This window comes from Vipera ursinii, assembly GCF_947247035.1.
Source record: "Vipera ursinii genome assembly, chromosome: 2".
In the NCBI taxonomy this organism is placed as follows: Eukaryota; Metazoa; Chordata; class Lepidosauria; order Squamata; family Viperidae; genus Vipera; species Vipera ursinii.
Window position 1 is genome coordinate 114,454,062 of NC_139513.1, and position 19,101 is coordinate 114,473,162.

Sequence of the window (19,101 nt, forward strand, 5' to 3'; positions counted from 1 at the left end):
TAGTGTGGAAAGATTGAAAGATCCTATTGACTTCTGACTTGGTTCATGTAGTTTCTATTAAACTCTTTCTACAAAATCAGTAAATTAGACCCACAGTTCCAGTTACATACAAGCAATATCCAGGGAAGGGATTCCAGTTCTGGGCACAGTTTTAAAAGCAAAATCTTTCACTAAAACCTGGCAAATAAGTGCCAGCTATTTAAATGGTTTTTTCTTATTGTTCTCTGTCATCTACCACGATTCATGTGCTTATTTTTGCGGCATCAAAAGATACTCCAGGCATGAATATAACTGTGAGCCAAACACAACTGCTCTCGTTTGCCCGCTATGACTTGATAAGCTTCCTGCTTCTGCTTCCTATCTGACACTAAAAATACAGGGGGGCTGGGTTACACATTAAAAGACTGCAGTGCAGAGTTGGTGAATCACATACATGCTGCAAACCTGAAGAACTTACTGCCAGATTCTCCTAACTTCAGTCCTTCTTCTAATTGTAGTTGGACACACCATGAGGAGATTACTACAATCTTCTTGGCTCACGAATTATTTTTAATTGGCATATCCTTGATTTCCGAACAGTTTAAAGAAATAGGCTTTTATGAAGCAAGCCTGAATATGTGATTCAAGTGTTTTGCTTTTCCCCACAAGGATTGCAGCAACATTTTTTCCTTGTAAACTGCTTTGTGCTGATTGCTCCAAAAGATAGGGTAGAAATCATCATCTGACTATCATCTGACTATCCAATGGCCCACTGCTAAGGTTATATATCAAAGCAGACATACCGTAATATTTTTCATCTTGTTCAAATATTTCTCTGGCTAAAAGAAGAAAAAGAACAATAATCACACTGGCAAGAGAAAAAGAAAGTGCTAAGGCATTGGTAGTGCCTGGGGCTTTAACCCTCTGTCACTGTGATCAGAACTGTGTCCATGACAAGAATGTTTCACAGGGACCTCCCCAATGGTTAAATAGCTCATATGCAACCAGTGCAATGCTGGTTTGGAACCAATTTATTTGTGAAGTTCAAAGCTAATAATCTTAATTCACTAACCTCTCTCCATCTCCTTAGGGTACTGTGAACCCTTCAAAGCTTGGAAGCCATATCTTATTACTTTCTGATTCAAGCAACCTTCATTTCAGAAACTAGGAATTCCATCTATACTAAATATTCTTTTTGATAGAGCAGAGAGGGAAAGTCTTAAAATGCAAGGAGGAGGAGGAGGAGGGGGGGAAAGGTACAAGAAAGTAGCTCACCACAAGTTTCCTGTCCTTTAGTACATAAAAGTTCTTATCTGGTATTCTGCTCCAGCACAAAAATAACTTTCCATTGCCCTCTGGTATCAGGACAATAACAGCAAGCACTGTATATATTAACCCAGGTTGGAAGCCTGCCAGTAAAATGTCTCGATCTCATATGGAATCCAGATTGGGGTGGAATTGAATTAAATGACTAGAAGCTGGTTAAACTTAAACTTGGGAGAACAAGTTGGTGAAAAAAAGATCAAAGTTTAAGTAAGCCTTAAAGGAAGACTTTTAAAAGAACCAAAGCAATATTTTATGTGTTGTTTTTAAAAGAAGGAATAAATGTGAGTAGGCATGGATTTGGATTCATTTCAGATTTCTGTCACTCAATTGTGCAATTTACTGTAACATTTAAAGCCAAATATTCCAGGGCCACCACTGACTAAAACAGCACAATCAGAGAGAAGAAACTCCTGGAGTTATTTCTTCCAAAATGGAACGAAAACTGATGAGAAAGCAATCTGGTAATTTAAATTCTAGAACTAAGATCAATTAAGTTTACACTGATATCAGTAGAAGCTTACAGAAAGAGCTCCAGTAAGCACTCTAAGTAAGTGTCTGCCTCTGGCAATTCTGCTCAGTACTTTCCTAATAACAGAAACTGTTGTTTGTTTAATCACCATCTTATCTGGATTCCTGGATAAGCTTGCAAAGAGCTTTTCGATGGCTTATATTCCTTTCAGACAACTGAATTAAGTGCACAGAGATCTCTATTAGCATCCAGTACATACAGATTCTGAGGGCAAGACTTGTATATGCCCTTTTCCTCCCCATTCAACTCTATTCTGCAGATAAATGTCTTCAGACTATCATCTTAATTGTAATATAATCCTAGGCCTGTTTACTCGGTTTTAAGCCCCACTGAGATAAGAACTAAGATATTAAATGTAATAAGCTTATAAGTAAAGTTTATACATCAAGCTAATAAATGGGACTTGAGGCTCAACTTGAAGACTATATGCCCATCCCATGTCATGACAGATACATAGCTCCATCATCTTCAGATAACACAATGTGACAGTTTCCTTTCTCAAGTCATAATGTTCCATGACTTTTAGTGACCACAGATATAAGCCTTCAGCAGGGTGATCTGTTCCCAGATCGATTCTTCAGTTGTACCAGGGGTGGAACCCACTGCAACTGTAACTGAATCCATCTGCCTTACCTCTAGTTGAGTGTCTCTGTGATGCTCTTTTACCATAATGATTTTTAAAGGTAGAAGGTATCGATTTGCATATATCAATATCAGTGGTATTTATATATGCATAGACCTCTTTCAATCTATTTATCTCTGTGTCATGCTTCAAATTTGTTGGCATTCCTCAGTTAGAACCTTTACCTCTTGTTTATCTGTTGCTTGTCATATTTTTGTTGATAGTCCACTGATTTCTCTAGCCTTCTAACTTGATAATGACCAGAAGTTGATCTAACTTCTGGTCGGTTGTTTAAAGAAGGAATAAGCTCTTTTCTCAGGTAAAGTAGACATTCAATTATTCTAGGGGGCTTAAATTTGGGGGCTGAAGAAAAATGGTGAAAGAATATGAAAAGATAAAGTCACTTGCTCTAGCTTATTTTAAAGCAAACTAGGCCTCTAGAACCAGCTTTAACAGAGTTTTGTGAGCCAAACATAATGATCTTTTCACAAAAAGCTACATTTTTAGCTTCAAAGTATGTTATACCCAAAAGCAGTAGCAGGAGGGAAGCTCTCCCTTCCCAGTGATGGATCCTTCTATAAAATCAAATATAATCCATAAAAGAAGCCTTTCTTTCTTGTGCTAATCTTCCACATATACTAGCTGGTTCTGCCAGTATTTGGAAAAACGTGATACAGATTATTGGAAACATAACCCCACAGCCTTATTTAAGAAAAAAAAGCCCAGTTAGTTCTAAGCTAGCACTAGCTTTTTGTATAATTCTTGTTCTTTTTTGGATAAAATGGTTTTGTCTCAATACAACCATCCAGTAGAGAAATTTTTAAGAAGATGTAATCCTACGGAATTATGCAGCCAAGTGGTTGATGCTGGGCCTCTGGCACTTGGAATAATAAGACATAGCATTTCTACATTAGTATTTGAGAAAGAAATTGGATACCTTCATTCAGAAAATTACACAAAAAGAAAGAACACTACTTTCATAATCAGGAAGGATACAGATAGCAAAGACAGTACAGGTAGTCCTTGGCTTATGACCACAATTCAGCCCAGCATTTTTGTTGCTAAGCAAGACAGTTGTTAAATGAGCTGTGTCCCATTTCATGACCTTTTTCCCCCCACAGTTTTCAAGTGAATCACTGCAGTTGTTAAGTGAATCATGAGATTATTAAGCGAATCTGGCTTCCCCCAATGACTTTGCCTGTTGGAAGCCAGCTGGGAAGGCTCCCAAGGGTGATCACATGACCCTGGGACATGCAACTGTCATTAATACATGCCAGTTGCCAAGTGCCTGGATTCTGATCACATGACCATGGGGACGCTGCAGCGGTCATAAAAGTGAAAACTACAAGTCATCTATTTCAGTGCTGTTGTAACAGTGACTGAATACCGTAATATCAATTAGACTTCACGGGACAATTCACTAATATAACAGTTACTCAAGTTTATGACGATGCAAAGAGAGAGAGGCGATTAATGAGTTTTATGGTAAAGTTCAATCTGAAATTGACGAAACAGGCAAATAAGCTGTGCTGCTTGTAATTGGACTAGAAAAGGTTGGAAAGGGAAAAAGGGAAATGTGGTTGGATTATATGGCCTGAATCAATTATTGGTTTCTGCCAATCCAATGATTTTTTTCATTGTTAATACAGTTGTCAATCAATCAAAACAATACTTTTATTAGTGAACATCATCAGAGGGAGTACACAAAACTCAAATTGACTAATTATTGGTTTAAGAAAGTGGAAGTTATATTATAATAGCAAAAATGTGTCCTGGAGGTGACTGTGGAACTGCTCACGTGCAAGTTCCAAATCAAGCTAAAGTGGAAGATCAAAGCCAACAAGTTTCCACAGTATGATCTTTAGCGTATGTACGTCATTGTCAAGAAGAACAATCCCATTCATACAGAACCAAATGTGAAAAAGATCAAGAAATAGAAGAAAACAAACTGGATGTCAAAAGAATGGGAGTTCGCCAAGAAGAGAAGTCCAAGCCAAATGCAAACCCAAGAAAGGTACGGATCTCAGGAACTTAGCAAAGAATTTCAGAGAGCTGTTAGAAAAGACAATAAACAGTATTACAACAACTGTAACGATAGAAACAAGCATGGAAAAACTAGGAGGAAAAAATCAGTCTTATTTCAAGACTAAGGCAAATCAAGACACTTTAAGGTCACCTAAGAACTGTTCAAATGGCATTTCTTTGCTTCAAAAATCCTGCCCTCCTGGATTTTTGCTATTGGAAAGAGGATTACATTTAGAATAAAATGTGAAAAGCAAGAGAATCTGGCCCAGGCATATCAGCTACCCTTTTAAGCCTAATTAAAATGTTGGCATTAGGCCAAATAGTTCTTTCTCATCATGAAAATATTGTAATCTCTGTTATGGACATTACCAGGATTGAGGCATTCACTGTAACCAGCACTAAGTACTGGCAGTTCAGTCCTGAAAGGATTAAATACCTTGATTCATATCCAAAAAGGCTCTTAACATTTTCCTGTGCACCTGAATCCACAATATTTTTAATGGGAGACCCGTGAAAAGCTAAAAAGAATTTCTGATTGTTTTTATTATAGCATGCAATCGGAGACATCTCCACTTCCTTGCTAAATAATTACAGTGAAATTATCAGGGATTTCAAAGATTAACTACAGTGAAATTATCAGGGATTTCAAAGATTATTGGTTGACAGGAAGTCAATACAAGAGGCTGGATGTTGATTGGAAAAATGATTTTGCTTGGTAGCTCAGAGGATAATCCCATCCGCTGATAATTTGAATTAAAGAGTCAAGATGATATATTTTAGCTGGAGACCCCATAACGATGCTGTTAATTTAATGCAAATTTGGTGAGGTGGAGTGTTCCCATGCAACTGATATAAAAAAATGGTACAGAAGGTCTTAATTTAAAAAAAAATCAAAGCAAAGCAAATCCAGACGTCAGCACTTCAGAGGAATTTCAAAGAACAGTGCAAGAGCATGGATAAACAATGAGTCAGGCATGAAGCCTTCTTTCATATAAATCTTCTGAGTAAACATTAAATATGCCATGCTAACTATAAAATTTGATCACCTGTAGTCAAAACTACTGGCTAATAAAACTACCAGGTCGCTCTTATGCAGTGCATTTTTTTTACTAAATAAGGAAGATAAGGCATTCTGGTTAGATTTCATAATGATATTTATAACCTTGTTTGAATGAGCTTGTTGACATAGCAGGGTGTGCCAAACCCAAAGAGGTCCCAGATTCTGTAACTGATAAACTACTACCCTTCTGGCATGTCTTAGAACAGTGATGGAAAACCTTTTGGACTTGGCCTGTCAAAAATTCAGAAAGTGCCTAACTTGACCCCCTCTGAACAAAAGAGAAGCAATTCTCTACTTCCCCACCCATCTAAGCAATGATGGGATTCAAATATGTGAACAACTGGTTCTCTTGTGGATGCCACTTCTGGAAGTCCATTCTGGGCAAGAAAAAATTAGCTACCTGTTCTGCTGAAGTGGTGCAAACTGGCTGAATCCCACCACTGCATCTAAGCTACCCTGAACAGCAGTATGCAACGGTATTTTGCAAAAGCAGATCCCATTCTCATGTAATTTTCCAAGGGTCTGGAGACTACGTGAGCACAGGTCCATTCTTGTGCGCACGCTCCATTCTTTGCACAGTCTCCATAATCTCTGAAAACCACACGAAAGCAAGCCCTGTTCTCACATGATTTTCAGACACTCTGGAGGCCACACAAGAGCCCACCCCATGCTTTCAAGAATAGTTGTTGTGTGTTGGTAAATGATGACATGTGATACATGTATCATAGGTTTGCCATCAATGACTTAGGAGAAGGAAAGTATGACATTTAGGGTTAGACTACAATGATTTTTCAACAATATACAGCTGGAAAAAATAGTTCTACTTTTCTGTTAGGAAGTAGAACTGAATCATAGGATCAAAAGAGATCCTATACAGCTGGTAGGGGGATGCTGTTACTCAGAACCTGTTTATAATTTATTACATGCAGATGTTTGGAGAGAGACCATCTCATCACCACCCCCATAAATCTTTACACTACACCTGAAGAAGTGCTATACCCAAGGGGCATATTCCTTCAATTCAGCAAAAATCATATGGGAAATACTTGGTTATTATCCCTTAACTTGATTATGGTTGAATGTAGGCATTTATAAATTCCTACAACTACATTCTGGACTTTAAAATATAGGAAGCCCATTAACCAGCAGAACCAGCTGCCTTATAAGAAACAGATCTCATCAAGATAGAAGAAATGTTTGTTAAAGTTTAACTTGCCTGGTAAAAAATATGTTAAAAAACCCTGAAGGTAACAGGGCTTTATATTTCTGAATTCCAGTAAATTAAGTTTGCAGACCTTGGCTCTGGAACAGGAATAGGTTTTCAGGGAAAACCAAGAACTTGAACATTTTTAAGCACTTAAAATACATGGGAAAAAATTGTCACAAACTAAAATGCTTTTTTTAATGAATAAAAGGATTGGAATCCTTGATGAACAGCTGCAAAGACAGAGTATTCAAACTCAGTAAGGGACCCCAACTTTTCTTCCTTTCATTAAAAACAAACTCAGGCAGAACACTCTTAAGAGCGTGTATGTGCACAGTTGTTACCTTTAACAAATTCTTCACCAAAAGTCCTCTTTGTTAATTCTAAAGTGACTGATGAAACTACACAGTAGGATTGGGGGGCAGAAAGGAAATTATACATTTTCCTAATTTTCTTCACAGTGATCAGGAATGCATCTAGTAAGTACTTGTCTTTATTTGAAGTGGGTAAATTGGAAATACAATCTGTTCTTGCTGGATTAGAGTGGGAAAGACTTCACTAAAAGGAACAACTTTTGCATTTCATTTGTTCAACTTCCTGATGCAAACCTTTCTTCCCCACTGTATTATATACGTTGATAATTTAAGAGTCCTGATCACCTGCTTTTCCAGCCCAACTGCTTACAGGACTATTACTACAATAGTAGTAGGAAGCTATTGATAAAATGCAGAAAAGCACCTTAGCATGGCATTTTTCCTAATGTCATGCTCATAGGAAAGACTGACAGAAGCAGCAAAAGGTGACGTGCTATTCTAGGTTGCAGAATTTCTGAGAAACTCTTGCATTAGTTCTTTCTAATGATGTAATTTTAACCATAAGATAGCAAATTTCAGCAAACTAGCAGTTCATTTCCCCAGCTCTTGAACTGACAAGAGCTGTATCTACCATAGAGGAATTCAAGGCATCACCATAACAATATTGCCTCAAACTCATCCTTCCATAGTGTGGTGAATTGAACAAAGGTACAGTTGCTTCTGTCAATCACAAGCATAAGGATTTGTCATCAAACCCAGCCTACAAAAAGTGTAGGAGTAAGTCCATCATGGCTTCTTTATTCAGAATAGTGTCTTCCTCCAAATTCTGTTGTCAGCACTTTCCAAAAACTGAACAATTTGGATAAATAATGCTATATAGTACAGCAGCTCAGGATCCAAGAGACATTCATTTACAACGCAATGTCCATGTGCTGCACAGTGTTATTTGCAAAGTTCAGACTGAGTCAAAAGGAGTGTCAACTAATAAAATGTATCTGTTAAAACCCTGGTCCTCCACCAAACACAGTTTGCTTATGTGTTGATTTTCATGGCAGTGTTATGACTAGGGGCACAGCAGGTCCTTAAAGTAAGATAAGATGATGCATGAACTTTGATCACAGCTGGATTAGGATAAGAGGAGAGCAAAAATAAAGGCAGGTTTTAATAATATTATCTGAAAGTTTTTGTTTTTGTTTAAAAGGCAGTCAGTCTGTTAGAAAAAATAAAAACATTTTGGAAAAGAGTAGATTAACAATTTTAAGACTTTTTAAAGCTTTCTGTTCTATAAAAAAAAACCCAGCAGGCAATAGTGGCGAATATCTGTAGCTTGCGTATATAGAATGAGGGAGAAGATTGGTTCTCTGAGCTTGTGGGTTGATTTCCAAACGTACATCTTCAGTGGAGTTTAAGGGATGTCAGTGTCAGTGTTCTTCTGTTTATAAGGGCTTCGTGTAGTCAGTAGTTCTTGTGATGATGAGGTCCAGCATGCTCTACTTGAGTATATCCATAAAAAGGGACAAAGTGACTGTTTTTCTCATGTCAAACTAGGACCTATGCAAGCCTGACTTGGGCAAAAACAACAACAACAACCCCACAATCTACTTCCAGTTCCGCAAAAGTACAGGTCAAGGCCACAATCCTATCTGCATTTCCATGGGAAGAAATTCTCATTTAATGGATGTTAATATGACTGCACTACATAGAGAAAATACCAGGGGAAATACTATGGGTACCAAGTTACACATCTGCATTCCAGAAGATGCATGCATAGCTGGAAAACTAAACTAGAATTTGGATTGAAAACAAAACTTTGCGTCTAAAGAGCAATATCCTAAGGGATAAAATATTTCCTATTTTGTCATTAAATGTTCACAATAAAATAAACCGCTGAGCTAATGTTTGGTTCAGATGTCCCAAATAATATCCAACAATCAGAAGGACTGCCAACTAAAGAAATAGAAACATGTTCTAAGAGATTTAGCCAGCTAAGGCAAATAACAATGAGAAATAATATGAAAGACAGCATTTATATTGCATGTGACATGGAAAGCATGAAAAAAGGAGTTTGATTTTCAAAACAAAGATAAATCTTTGGGGAAAATTCTGAGAACACATTTAAAAATTGTGAAATTTAAGGGATTTTACAGCAGTGGCAGACCTATTTAAAATATTCAACTTTAAAAGCATAAGACAATGCTGCTGAATTACAAATATTTTTGAAAGCAAGATGTCTTAAGTTAGTTATAATGGCAAATGCGCCACCTATCAGCTACTAAGGGACATTACAGTTCTATAGCAGCCAGAGGTCAAGACATTACATACACTTCAAGGTCAATACAAAGCAGACATACTTTGAGTTGACACAAGTCAACCTTATCAGGAAAAAAATCTAGGGAAAAAATTATATACAAGAAGACATTTTTGCTGCACGGATGAAAAATGGAGCCTGCTTAAAAATAAAGAAAAGCATGCCAAAAACTAAAAATAAAGTAGTGTTGCAATCATCATTAATATCTGTAGTACATTCTACCAGAAGCAAGAGATAACTGTTGAAAATAAAAATTGTTAGCTCTGAAAGACTGTTGAGGTCAACGGTTCTTTCATCTATCTACACATCAGTGATGGTCTCTAGGAAGGAAGTAGCACTTACAAGTGCCCTGCTTTCAGAGACATCAACAGTGGATGAATTGACTCAAAATGATTCTCAACTGCAAGGCAGTTATAACGTGTTAAAGAAACAGTTTTGCCCTCTCTGTATATAGGAGCTGAATAAGCAAAACTACAACTTACCACACCACACAACAAGGTATATATATCACTGTACTGTGGCCCTTGTAGGGTGATAGAGAAATGGAAAGAACCATCACTCTTCCATAACAAAGATTAAATAGTCCAATACAAGAACAAAAACAAGCAAATGGAGAGGGGAAAGGATTAGCAACAACAGCCTGGTTGAATTGCTGGACAGGATGCATGGAACATGCATTATATTTGTATATCAACTTCTGTTTTGGAAGTAAGATCTATATAGAGAACCAACCAAGTATAAAAAAGCCTTAAGCCTATAAATAGATATACCTCTTTTTTAAGTTATTAAACTGGGATGAAACCTATCTCACCATCTAAATACATTCATAAGGAAAGCAGGAAAGGGATAGACAGGTATGTGACTTGAATATCAAGGTAACAATTGCAAAGCAAACATTTGGAGTTGAGCAAGCAAAAGATTGCATAGATAGACTCAGGGGGAGGACCATTAATAAGTTATTTATATATGTTGTTTGTGTTTAAAGTTTTCAACACTTTTCCTCTGTAAAAAAAGAGTAAGTTTAGAAGAGTGTCTGAACAGCCCTGGGATTGAACCACATTGCTCCTTTTCAAGTACAAACAGAAAAGTCAATAACACTGTAAATCAGATGCAAGGCCAAACAGAAGTAACTGTATCACAACTCACCGGAAATCATGTGCAAATCAGATGCCATCCCCTTGCTTATCAGTTCATACTGGAAGCCTGTAATCTTCCGACTAATGTCCTGCTGAGGGGTAGCCTCTACAAAAAGCCCACCTTGGTCAAAGTTGAAGCAATGCACTCTAGTCGGATTGTGATCTCCCTCTTGGGCCAGTAGTTTTAGTTCTCCAGTTTTTTCCAAATAAATATTTGCTCCTGCAGAGTTCTTATAAGGTTTTATGCAAACAGTCCAATGTTTGTAAGAGGAAGAGATAACATTGGGCCGCAGATTGATGATCAATGCTCCAGTGGGATACATCCATTCTATGGTTCCTTCAGAACAACGGAGGTAGACTTGTTCAACATCTTTTCTGTGGGACTCGTGAGTTAATCCACTAGGGAAAAGAAAGAAAGAAAGAGACATTATAATAAAAGTGCCTTGATTTATTCTACAAGAATATTATATGCATTCAGACAAAACCCATTGCGCAACACTTGAAAGACGATTGTGGAAAATGAAATAATGAAATAATGGCTTCAGGCAGACTTTTAAGAGTTTGGAAAAGCTTCCAATCCTATTAAGTTGTATTGGCACTTGTCTCCACTAGCCAAATTAATCAAGTCTGCTAACATCATGTCCATTCCAAACCATAGAGTAAGGTTCAAATTAAGACCTTCCATAAAATAAATTAAGCAACAAGACCAAACTGTTTATGAGAAAAATGGATTAAACACAATTTTCAACCACAAGTCCAAACCATATGTGGCAATCCTACCAACCAACATGAAGAATGCACTTATGTACCATAACCAGACATTAGATTTCCAATAGATTATTTAAAAAATGGTCAAAAGCAATTTTAATAATATAAGTGTTAATGTTAATCTTCTGCAGAAATTTGCTGTGGGAGATATGATTTGGAGTGTGGGGAGACAAGGGACAAGACACAATTCTTATTTAAAATAAAATGCTTGCCATACTGGTAATGCAACAAAGTATACAGTTCAGTGGTTTCATGAGAACACTCCAAGAAACTTAAAATTTTAATCATTAGCATCATCGTAACATCACTTTACTGGCTGTAAACTAAGGTTGTCAGTCACATCAAGAGTTGACTGCTTGTGAGAGAAGGAGCTAGTTCTTGACCTTCATGCTTCTGGCTAATTTCAGAAATGCAACTCTCAATGGAACATTTGAGTTATTGCCAGTTTTAAGTGTTAAAAAAGTGGCAATCTGTTGGTTACAAGAGTACAAGAATATTCTTCTCAAAATGTCACTGCACTGTTGTGGCGGCGAGTTAAACTCAGAACTGAATCAAAACCACTTCTCAAGGCCCCAACTGCTGATCCTACCAATTCTGGGTTCCTGATCACCTTCATTTATCAAATGAGAATTATAATTCAACCAAGCTTACAGGACTGTTGCATGGCTGAATGCAGCCAGAATAAAACAGCCATAGTACAAGAACTACAGTATTTAAATAAAGTCCTACTTGATGAAAGTGCGAATTTGCTATTTCTTCACAATAAAGTCAATGCAATTGGCTCAGAAGCACAGTTTGTTCCAAAATACAAAAAGCTGTCCAGTGCAAAAAACTGAGTCCTGAATTAATCCACACATACAACCTATATTTTATCAATGGCCTTAATGTAATTTGTTGAGTGGAAGAAGTTCCCACTTCAAAATACCATGGATTATTTGAAACGTCTCCAATGCCAAAATATAACCTTTCAGTTTGAAAGAAAAGCAAGAGTATTCATGCTTTGAAGTTTTTAGCAATAAGTGACTCTGGAACTAAGCACAAACACAGGTCTGCAAGCTTTTCTTATGACTAAAAGGAAAGAGGGTGCATTGTTTTCATTGAAGCTAATGATATAAAAAAAAAACCATAAAGGAATGAAGCAGAATTGGAAAGACAAGCAAGTCAGGATACAAGTCTACCAAATTCCTACTGAATAGATGATTCACAATATTGAATGCATTTCAAAACAACTTGGGTTGACTTGGCTAAAAGCTCATGACCTAGTTAAAGCTGTCACAGTTGGTGGAGATGGAGAGCTCTCTATGGCTTGGAAGATTTGGTGGAGACAGAAAACATCTGCACAGAGAGGTTAGATGATTCATTACTAGAAGGTGTTAAGAGGTCTGATGGACCAACAAATCTTTCCTTTCCGGATAAATATGGTGATATCAAGTGTCTGAGCTAAGAACAAAGCTAATCTAATCCACATTTATATATAGCCAGTTCCAGGACCAATTGCCAAATTACCTGATGTTCCTGTTATCTACTGTATGTGAAGGATTATTCAACATATTATACCAAGCAAGTTAACTGCTCATATGTTGAAGCAAACCTGCATTCACTTTCAGGGTGTGGAAAAGGCTATTGACACTTACCATGTGTTTTACATATATAAAATGATGTTGATTTGATTTCAAGCCAAGGATAAATGGCCAAAGTTCTTACAAAAATAAGACAACCAAAATTCATAACTTACTTCAGCCCCATTTGCGGATACAAGACTATTACATCTATGCAGTATTTAAGTTTTACCTATGCATGACCGTAAGGCCATATAATACAATTAGGCAATTAGACTTAATGGAAAAACTTCAGAATTACCTAATCCCACCCACAGATAAGAAATTGCCTTGTTTACTTCCAAACCGAGATATCCCAACAGTATTCATTCTTACAAAGTGAATCATGCACTGACAGCTACAGTAGTTAAGAATATATATAAAACTGTGGCTCCCCTTTTTGTTCAGAACAATGTTATTTATAACTACTAATGGGAACATCAGGCATTTCTAAGACTGACCTGCTATGGGAACAGTGTGACAACTTAGAAAAAACAGGGTTGTTTTTTGTTTTTTTTAAAGAGGAACTTACTTTAAATGGGAGGCCTAGCATTTACACCTTTGTTATCATTGAAATCTTTTAACTTTGAAGGCCGGATACCACAGATTAGTGGCAACTTGTACTTTAGACCTCATCTGCTGCCACAGTAACAAATATAACTTCTAAGGTTACACAGCCAGAAAGAAGAATAGGCTATATTCCTGCATACAACAACGAGATAATCACTGTATAAAAAAACCTTTAGAGAAAAAGTCCCAGAATTTTAAAGAAGGGCAATTAGGCTGGACAAAAAAGCCTTCAGAATTCAGAATTGCTTACGATGGCCAAAGGATACTGAAAATTGTAGTCCAATGTATCTGCAGAGCATACAGCTATCCTAGAATATGAAAAGCTCTGCTGCTCCAAACTTTTTTTAAAAGTCCAATTTTAAAAGCTAACAGTTCTTAAGAATTCTCACGTACACATTAATGTCTATTTATTCATCACCAATGTTAACAGATTCAAGCAGAGACCACCAGCTCATGTTAGACAGAAGAAAGGAAAGATATTTTGCAGCATCAGTATCAGTGCCAGAAGCCTCTGCTCATCCTGAAGTAAAATGGCGAGTCCCTCTCAGCACTGGCCCTCCTGAACTTGCCTTTCCAGAAGGCCAAGCTGAATTTGTGACTTATATCCCTTCATATTCATTAGTTCATTCTATTTTTTTATTTATAACAGCAGCCTACTGGATTTAATGAAGGCAATCTTGACAAGCTGAAGTTGTGTGGATTTGAAGTCCACACATCTTTAAGACACCAAGATTTTAGAAACCCTGGATTAAGGACATATCAGTAGTACTTGGGAGGGGGGGAAGTGTTTTTGAGAAAGGGGAGAGCACACACACAGCACTTGTTGGAACTAAACCAAACTTTTTTTCCTCAGAATCACAGAGTGGCTGTTAAAAGGCAGCTGTGTAATATTAGGAAAAACACAACTAGTTTAAGGAAGTGCTGATAGGAGCTGGATGAACCCTGGAGACCTTTTGGCCCTTCAATATTAAAGTACTGCACGGTACTATTATATAGTCCAACTCGCACTGGTGGCCAGCAAAAAGCTTACTCAAAGCCCATGAGTTAAGAAATGAAGGCAACAGTCATCTTCTATTATTGCTGCTTATTGACCAGTACTTAGAATAACTACATGCCTATTGCTGGACATTATGCATCTTAATACATTTAGGAAGATAGAGGTAGCTATGAGAAAACTTTCATATATCCAAAATTGCTGACAGGCAAGAATCCCAAGGAAGGTTCCAGATAGGACTTTCCTAGTCCTACCTGAAGGTGCCCGGGACGGGACTTAAAACTATGAAGCTTTCTGCTCTCTCTTATAACATTCTGCTGGCCAGAACAGTCTGACTTAAACCCCACCCACCTGTTTGGTCAATTCCATCTATTTTTTTCAAACATCTGATGTTTTCTTGTGCAATTGCAAGTGTCAGCAAGCATGCATCATTCCCCAAAACTAAAATATTTAATGACAGATTGTGGGGGAGGGGAGAAGTGTTGGGTAAGCCCATAACAGGGAAGTGAGTCATGCTGCTCACACACACATCCCTTGTGGCTGGCATTCAGGACACTGACAAGCCCAGAAGAGAGACTTCATTCATCAGTAGAGTAATATATTAATGGTTTAGTGTTGCAGCTGAGAGACAGATATAAATTGGGAATACTGCCTCTGTCCTTTATTTTATGAAGTGAGTCAAGCAAGTCAATCTCTTTAGGTTGCCCTTCCCCCCAATAATATTTCCATTTTATGTTATGGAGACATTGTTGCCACTAATTTTAGGAAGAGATAATCCAGACAAGGATACGGCCTTACCCCCACACAATCTCCTTAATAATCACACCCAAATCAAATATTATAGCTGGTCAGATAGTAATTTTAAAGAAATCTTAGGAGAGATCTACAAGCCAATGCCTATTTTCCAAACAGAGGCACATATATGATCAAAGCAATGTGTGCACATTTATGAACTTCAATTAAAAGGAAAATCAGGCATGAAAGACATTGTTAATTCAATACATGAGCAAACAGAAGATGGTTCCAAGAATCTCCTGTCTGGAATATCCTTTGGTCTAATAAGGACACAGATACAATAATGTCTTTAACATACTTTCAACATCTATAATTATAGATATACAAAATAAGTTTATGTAAACTTGTGAATCATATGAAGTGTAGATTTTTTTTTAATTTTGTGGCTACAGAAATTTCTGTGTAGGAGTCCACAACTAATTTTGAGCACTATATAATACTGATGTTGAGAAAAGTTGGTTCTATGATGATTCCAACTCTGCTGCCTAAGAACTGTTTGCTTTGTTACACAAAGTAATTGCAGCAAATCATACCACCAGGAATGTGGTAGCAAATCTGTAGATGATTCCCTGTACTAACTAAACTTTGTTTTAGGTACAGGTCTTATAAACTTATCTGATGACATTCAACACGTGATGCATGCCACTATTTTCAGGGACTTATCTTTCTAGATAATGGAATTATTTTGCTACAGGGCATGTGACAATTCTTAACAGGTGAGATAATCTGTGATAGCTAGAGTTTAACCTTTCCCCAAAGGATTTCCAAAAAAGGATTCTCTCTCCCATAAAATAAAGCAAAACACACACACACACACACACACAAAATTGAGAAATCTGATTCCCACCATTTAATACTGGTGCTACTGCTCTAATATTGCATCCTGTTTCCATCCATTTAAACTTCCCAGTTTGCGTAAATCCAAAGAAATCATTCACTGCCATTCCACTTATTTAAAAGTAAATTGCTTTGAAAACTTTAAATACGGGTTTCAGATGCACATCACTTAGCATCACATTAGATTGACTAAATGAAAGCCTTTTCAAATCTATAGAAGATTTTTGAAACCCACAGGACAGATTTAAAGTATAGGCAGTCCTTTACTTATGGCCACAACTGAGCCCAAAATTTATGTTGCTAAGCAAGACATTTTTAAGTGAGTTTTGCCCCATTTTACTACCTTTCTTGCCACATTAAGTGAATCACAGCAGTTGTTGAGTTAGTTACATGGTTGTTAAGTGAATCTGGCTTCCCCGTTGACTTCTCAGAACGTCGCAGAAGGGGATCATATGACCCAGGATACTGCAACTGTCATAAATACCAGTCAAATTACCAAGCATCTGAATTTTGATCACCTGTCTGTAGGGATACTGGATGGTCATAAGCATGAAAAATGGTCATGTCACTTTTTTTCAGTGCCCTTGTAACTTTGAACATTCACTAAATGAACTGTTCTAAATTGAGGACTACCTGTATTACTGAACAGTATGTGGGGGGGAGGGATTCAGATGCAGCAAAAAGAATAAATTTAGAAGCTGAAGAGTTTGAAATATTTCACAAGCATGACAATTGACATAACTGTGGCAACTAAGGAATTATGGCCAAGAATTTTCTGTTAGCAATCCTGATTAAAATCTAAAGTAGCAGCAGTGACGTTATGCCACAGGTGTAAAGAGAGGACGCTCAGCTCAGAACATTTATGAGTTAGGTGTTATACAATATAGCAGGTGAACTCAAAAGGAACTCGGGAGAATGTTAACCAGGCTCTGGAGAGCTCCTTGCACGCGCGCGCACACACACACACACACACACACACAAAAGTTTCATGGTTTCCAGGGAACAACTTCCCAACCTACACAGCAAAAATCCAGGTCACCAATCTTACCAATCTCCGCACCCCCAGTAAACCAGAAAACAAAACAAACACACACACACACACACACACACCCAAACCATCCGACTTCTGTAATCCAAGTCGTTTTTAAGGAAATAAACAAGTCTGGCGCTAATTCAAGTGTTCATGAAAAGGCAAGTTCTATTGGGGTTGGGGACTGAATTTTTTTTTTTAAAAAAAAAAAAGCTACATGCTGCCAAAAAAAAAAAAAGCCCAGCGTCGCAACTTTGATAAGGGCGAAACAATCTTTTCCAACACACGCAAACACGCTGATTAAACCCTTATCCATTTTTCCCCCTCTCCCTCTCAAGGGCGGCTGAAAAAGCCTCCCGAGTTACGCTGAAGTTAGTACAAAAAGGTAGGAGGAGGTCACCGAGTTACAAGTATGTTATTCTGGTGTTGAGTTGCACTGATGTGGAGGGTGCTGCAGTGGTCAGGAGAGAAACTCTACCTTTGTCTGCTGAGCGCTCTCCGGCTTCCCTCCTCTCCTCTTCTCCCCCCCCCTCACCCCCCCCAATCTCCTTCGCTCGTTGCTTTGGCAATATACTCATCCTGAACACTCCTGGAATGTTAATCAAACTGTCCTTCTCCCCCTTCCTTCCAATAAATCAGAGCAAACAGCCGAGGGGAAAAAAAAAAGATTTCTTTTATCCCTCTTGCAACAATCAAATCCATGTGTCCTGGAGCTTCTGGAGCTAGCAAAAGCCCACGCGGAACTATGCGCCCCCTCCCTTCCCTTTCCGAACGAAACTTCGCTGAAGAGCGGGTTTCGAGAACAGCTAAGGTTTCTCCTCCTTCTCTCCCCCACCCCCCACCCACCCACCCCCCGCACTCTCAAACACGCACACCCGGCAGGCTCTAGGATGAAAGTGGGGGAGCGGGAGTGGGGAGGAAGAGAATGAGCTCTCCTGGAGCCAAGGTTTCCAAAACTCGCGTTTCGTTTGGCTGACGAACCCCACTCAAAACTCTCCAATCTCAACCGAGGGGGAAATAGGCTTTAAGGGAGGGGGGAGGAAAGAAAGGGGAGGGGAAGCAACCCTCTCTGCAAAGTCGGCTTTCATCTCTCCCTTTCTGCCCCCATCTCCCCATAAGAGGAAGGAGAAAGAGAGAGAGAGAGAGAGAGAGATCCCCAAAGAGTCCCGGCTTTCTTTAAAAGCAGCGTGAATCGCCTCCGACTTAGCAACGCCACAACCCAGAGAGAAAGGCAAATCGTTTCGAGCAAGTGGGGTGGGGTGGGGGTGGGGGTGGGGTGGGGGGTGTCCTAAAGTCTAGATTCCTCAGGAGCGCACCTTGGGAAACAGATCCCACGAACGGGGATATGCCCGGACAAAGACCCAACCTTTGGAAACACACCTTTATAGCGGCGCCAAGTCCGCCGATCCCACGCCAAACACCCCTTTTGCCCGGCGAGCTTCTCACCTTCCTTTCCAACTGCACAAGTCGCTCGAGTATTGCGCCGTGCAGCCCCTGTCCAGTACCAAAAAGCCCAGCAGCAACAACAGCGGTGACGGCGGCGGGAGCAGCAGCCCGGGCGCCGGGGCTCTCCGCATGATCCCCGCCGGGCTGCCCTAGAACGGATCCACCGGAGGAGGGAAGAGGAGAGAGCCCGTAGCCTGCGCTACATGGCGAGAGAAAACCCGACCCGGAGCAAGCCGCTAGCACGAGCCCATCCCCGCCGTCCGGCCACTCGCCTCAACGGTGCCTTCGCTATCCTAGCCGGCTCTCGCTCCGCGTCCCAAGCTTAGTGGAGGGCGGGCAGCCGCTGCGCCTCGGAAACCACCCACTCCAGAGACCGCGGCTAAAACCCGCAATGGATTTCCTTTTATTACGGAGCGGATTCCGTGCTCTCCTGGCCTTTTTAACTTTGCTTGCCTAACAAAACCCGAAAAAAAGCGCTCTCTCTCTCTCTCTCTCTCTCTCTCTCTCTCTCTCTCTCTCTCTCTCTCTCTCTCTCTCTCCTTTTGCTCTCTCTCTCTCTC

At 39.0% G+C, this 19,101-nt stretch overlaps 1 protein-coding gene across 1 annotated transcript in view; it reads right to left on the reverse strand.

Annotated features, from left to right (window-relative positions):
* The window catches only part of METRNL (meteorin like, glial cell differentiation regulator), a 36,954-nt gene extending 18,105 nt beyond the window's left edge, over positions 1–18,849 (reverse strand). The window contains exons 1-2 of the mRNA XM_083354420.1: positions 18,542–18,849; positions 10,514–10,902 (exon numbers count right to left, since the gene is read on the reverse strand). Of these exons, the coding sequence (XP_083210546.1) occupies positions 10,514–10,902; positions 18,542–18,672 (520 nt within the window). The 5' untranslated portion in view covers positions 18,673–18,849. The remainder of the gene's footprint in view (positions 1–10,513; positions 10,903–18,541) is intronic.
* Between the last annotated feature and the right edge of the window lie 252 nt (positions 18,850–19,101).